Source organism: Montipora capricornis, chromosome 10, assembly GCF_036669925.1.
Source record: "Montipora capricornis isolate CH-2021 chromosome 10, ASM3666992v2, whole genome shotgun sequence".
NCBI classification, from domain to species: Eukaryota; Metazoa; Cnidaria; class Anthozoa; order Scleractinia; family Acroporidae; genus Montipora; species Montipora capricornis.
The window spans coordinates 58,513,873-58,518,872 of NC_090892.1; the positions used below are offsets into that span (position 1 = coordinate 58,513,873).

The window sequence follows — 5,000 nt, forward strand, 5'->3', positions numbered from 1 at the left end:
CATTAATGCATAAGAGAAAAAGGAACAGTTCCAGAATTGTCCCCTGAGGGATACCACAGGACAAAACACAATAATATGGTTGGAAAGGAAGCCATTTAGGAAGCGCTTCTGATTGTGCTCAGACAAGTACGATTAAACCTTTCCATTGAGGTGCCTCATGGCATGAATGGGAATCGTAAAATTAAAGCACTCAATTATGGGTTAAATTTGTTTCCTGAATTACTGACAACGCAACAATTTTTCAACAAAATGAATGGGAAAGTCCATTAGAAAAAGGACATTTAATTTATTTTATGTATTTCTAAGTACATAATCTGAAATGTGAAATAAACTAGTACGGTACAAGACACAAAGATGTACTCACTTTTATGTACATCTTTCTTTGATTTGTAAACTGCGACCAAAACTGCACCAACGACAAGAAGAAGAAATGCAATAAATATACTAACACTGCCAATGGTCAAATTTCCATCACTCCTTGGCATAGACTGTAGGGAAAGAAACATAATTTTAGTGCTGGAAAAAGAATCATGTAAGTTTTTCATCCTAAAAGAGAAATGACTAGACTAGACTAAGTGTCTTTTCAAGTCTTTGCTTTGATCAAACACTTTGAAAATAACGTTAGCCATATCCAAACTTCATATGGTCTCAGTATCAGAGGGTAAATTCATGAATTGTATAACACATTCATTTTGGTTTAAAATTCATACAGTGTATTGTGGTTTTCAAAGCAGAGGTTGAAACACTTTAACCCTTTCAGCCCCGATAGTGCCAAATGGCACTTATAGATTTTACTCTGTCTAATGCCAGACGATTTTACTCGTCAATGGGGAACCCCTCGGGGCTTAAAGGGTTAAGCTAATAGCGTGAAAAAACTATGTCCCCGTTTAACCCTTTCAGCCCCGATAGTGCCAAATGGCACTTATAGATTTTACTCTGTCTAACGCCAGACGATTTTACTCGTCAATGGGGAACCCCTCGGGGCTTAAAGGGTTAAATTTTGTTTAATTTCAAATGTGCAGGTCTAAGAAGTGTTTGTACCTTAAATTAAGCAAAGAAGTCAAGTTACGAAGACTAGCTGTACAGTCAAGTGAATAGTGCTCTTTGCCTGTTGTGATTGGTTAACTCAGAGGTTACTATTTAGCACCTGTTCACCTCTAAGGAGCCAGGGTGGTGTCCGTTGTAAAAGAATATTATTCACCTTGGTGTCTGCTGGTGGGAAAAATTTTGTACTGTTATCATTTAGAATTCTAGTGTTTATTTTGTTCCTTTGTGTTTTAAGGTTTTTGTTCTCTGACTCTTTAATTAGCTGTTTTTGTGTTTTTAGGTTGTTTTTGTATTTAGTTAATTTTATTTTGCATAATGCCACTATATCATATATCATAGGTTGCCCTTCAAATTAGTCACATTCAGGTACTTTTTTTCATTTTGTCGCTGTTGTTTAGCTACTTTTAAGCCATTCTTTTAATGAGTCGTTCCTTCTTGTCACATCCGTCTTGTAACTTGTTTATTTGAGCTTGTTGTTTTCAGCTTTAATGTTGTTAGTTTCATCCAGTCACTTTATTTCTCTCTCTTAATATTATCTTTCCTTTTCAGTTACCTTTGATACTCAATTTTGAAAGTTTTTTTAATCAAATTGGTCATTACATGTAACGACCTTGAGGAAAGCTGTCAGTGAAAGTGATGGACATGTACCTTGCTGTGAATGTTCACTTACACTTCCATATATCATTGTTGTTAATAATTTCCAAGCACTGTTTAATGGGAAGGGGGTGGGGGTTGGGGTGGGGATGGAGGAAGGGATGCTAAGGGTGGGAATTGGAATAACAAGAGACACAAAGAAGGGAGGAAATAGTGGGAAAATGGAGCTTCTCATCCCATCTCCCTATTCTCCTTAAATTTTTACTACACAAGTGTGCCCATTACCAACGAAAATAATACTGGGTGGGTAATCAACTTGAAGTAAAGTTTGTACATTAGAGAGCCTTTTTCCTTACATTAGTTACACTGGTTACAATAACACAACGACAAATGATCATGTAACCTTTGTTTGTCTCATGGTGTTCTTAACATTGTGATGTACAGGTAGATCACCTCTTTTTTGAAACTGTAAAATTGCTGCAGAAGGCTTCAACAAGGATATCAAAGAAGAATTTCAGAGGAACGAATGCACAAGACAGCAGACCTCTGGAGGAGAACTCATTAAAAAAGCAAGGTATTGAAATCAACCAATATTGTTTTTATTGGCATCCATTTACCTCGGGAGACAATTGAGCCACTCCAGTCAATAAACCGGAGAGTGTGCCATCGCTGGATAGAGTAAGTTGAATCCTCTCTTGGACAGCTGAACCATGGCTGCACATACATGTTGTATTGCTGCTGCATTGCCAATACAATACATACTTAATTGACCGCTCCCCATAGGGGATTTTCAGGGCCAATGAAACAATCAAGGAAACAACAGAACACAACAACAACAACTGTTAAGAATCCCAACTGGCCGGAGGCAAACCAGTTGGCTATTTACAAGTGCAGCTGGGAAGTTGAACCAGGGACTACCAGGAACAAATTCAGCAAGTGGTCAGAGCGGGTCTTGAACCTGGGATCTCCGGATCTCAAGACAAGCGCCCTAACCACTCGGCCACACTGCCTCAACATCAACATCTAGCAACAGTTTGCTGGAAACAATGGAACCAAGGTAACTGAAGTTCTCAGCAACCTCACGGGTCAAGTAGTAGATGGAGATGAGTGATTCACACGTCTTGTCCTCATTATGGCTGGCCGTTCAGGTAAGGTCTCTGCATGATGCAGCTGATCAGTCACTACAATGCCCCCTCAGAGTGCATAATCGTACGTGCATTGTCATCAAAAGCATCCCCCTCACAAGTACCTCCTGCACTATGTTAGACGTTTTTCACTTGGAGGCAGCCAACGTTCATGAAAAGCCTGCCATTGCTTCTGATGTGGAGGTATATACCATATTCGGAAAGGCTGAAAGCACAGGAAAAAAGCAGGGAAAGGGAGATGCATGATTAAATCTGATGAAGCAAATATACATTCAACTTTCCTTCACTCTGCTCTTGTTAGAAAAGGGGTCGGAGGACGAGCCATCACACTGAACTGTGCCTGGCAAGTCTTCATGAAAAGAGAATCATGCTAAGGAGCTTGAGGGGTCATCTAATCTTTTGCAGACGAGTAAAAGGTCAGGTAAACTGTTGATCTTCCACATCGTAAATAGCATGATTGTTCCTCTGGCTACACTTGTTTTCCGAGTGACTATACTGACTGGGTGTAGCAGCAGGCGTCTGCCTCCCTGATGATGCTGATTGATTGCAATCATCATGCCCTTTTTCTTGTAGAGTGCAATAATGTTGGCATCTGGCAACTCCTGTGCCATAGTCCCTTCTTCCCAGTCTTGATAGCATCTGAACAAACACCATCTTTCATGACCACTTTGACACCAGAAAGGGAGTCGTCAATGGCTTTGCTGAGTTCCTCCAAAGAGGGGGATTGTTGATTTCCTTACACAGGCATGATGATAGTTCTTCCCACAAATGCACCTGTAACTACATTCTTTCTGTAAAAGCCCCTGTAAGTGTCCTGTCCTCCTTTCCATTTGTTTGTGCCAGTCAGATATAATGATATGGCAGACATAGGGGGTGCTAGATTCAGTTAGGCTGGGGCTGAAGGCTTTCTTCATGTCATCTTACAAATCGAGGAACAATATTGCCACAATAAGCTGAGAGGTTCATTGCTCAACTACACTGTAAATCAGCCAGTTGTCCTTGGCACAGTGTCAAGCAACATGCTGAGGCAGAGCATCATTTCTGGCTCTTTTGAGTACAGGAAATGAGGGCTGGTTCTCGAGCTTGACAAGAGCTACTCATTTGGCCTGCAGTGCTGGCTCTAGTTTAGCAATGCCAATAATTTATTTCAAACCATTCCAAGTTCTGGCTTTATATTTTGCCAAAAATGGACTCAGTGGCATTAGAGATACTGAAGCATCACAAATGAGATTCATCTCTCCTAAGTGTTACATGCAAAGGAATCCCTGAGAGCTTCCTCAACAGAGCTCATGATGCACATGCACAGAACTGGGATTGCTGTTCTGGTAATCTTGATGAAAGGGCTTCCTTTCTGCTTAAAGTAATGGATTCATTTTTCTAGGAGTTGCACTTTGCTTTGCTCCCTGATGACCAGAATGTGATCAGTATCATGATAACCATTGGCACTATGGTAGAATTGTGTGTGGTGAGAACTCAGTTCAGTGAGCGTCTCCATGCAACAATGAGATCCAGCTCATACTGCCAAAAAACAACCAATCACAGCTGAGCATCCTGATTCATAGGTGACTCACAACCAGTCAACCTTGTTGCCTGAGGAAAACCATGCAGCAGACTGTGGTCCAAACATTGCGATCTACATCACAAGAGACCACAATGCGAAGAACACTTAACTATTCTTGTACTTAACCTTGAGTATTTTTTGCAACCACTTTCATGGGAAAACAATAATAATAATAATAATTATCAGTGTTAAGGTATCACATTACGACTACCCGTATTTTAATAAGGAGCAGGGGTGACGCAGTGGTGAGAGCACTCCCCTCCCACCAATGTGAGCCGGATTCGATTCCCAGACTTGGCTTCATATGTGGGTTGAGTTTGTCAATTCTCTTCTCTGCAAGTCCAAGAAATATATATTTGGGAATAAAACGAAAAAAAAGCATCACGCTTTTCGCTACTCAAGGACTATTACTAATAGTAGATACCAGAAATACGGTGAATATTGTTTCAGAGGGGAGACTATTCCACTCTCTTATTGTTCTTGGGAAATAAGAAAATTCAGCTTAAATGAGAGTAAAATTTTAATGGTGTATAATGTAATGTGCTTGCGAGAAAGTATAAACTTGCTTACTTCTGTGGCAGATGAAGGTGAAATCACAGACACTTGTAATCTTTCACCCTGTGGGGTGCTTATTGAGTCTGTAGGGAACGATG

The 5,000-nt window shown here is 40.4% G+C and overlaps 1 protein-coding gene across 2 annotated transcripts in view; it reads right to left on the minus strand.

Annotated features, from left to right (window-relative positions):
• LOC138018669 (uncharacterized) overlaps positions 1 to 5,000 on the minus strand; it is a 20,963-nt gene that overhangs the window by 15,497 nt on the left and 466 nt on the right. For both annotated transcript variants that reach the window (XM_068865367.1, XM_068865366.1), the window contains exons 2-3: positions 4,918 to 5,000; positions 365 to 488 (exon numbers count right to left, since the gene is read on the minus strand). The exon at positions 4,918 to 5,000 is cut by the window's right edge and continues 128 nt beyond it. In XM_068865367.1, coding sequence (XP_068721468.1) covers positions 365 to 488; positions 4,918 to 5,000 — 207 coding nt within the window. The remainder of the gene's footprint in view (positions 1 to 364; positions 489 to 4,917) is intronic.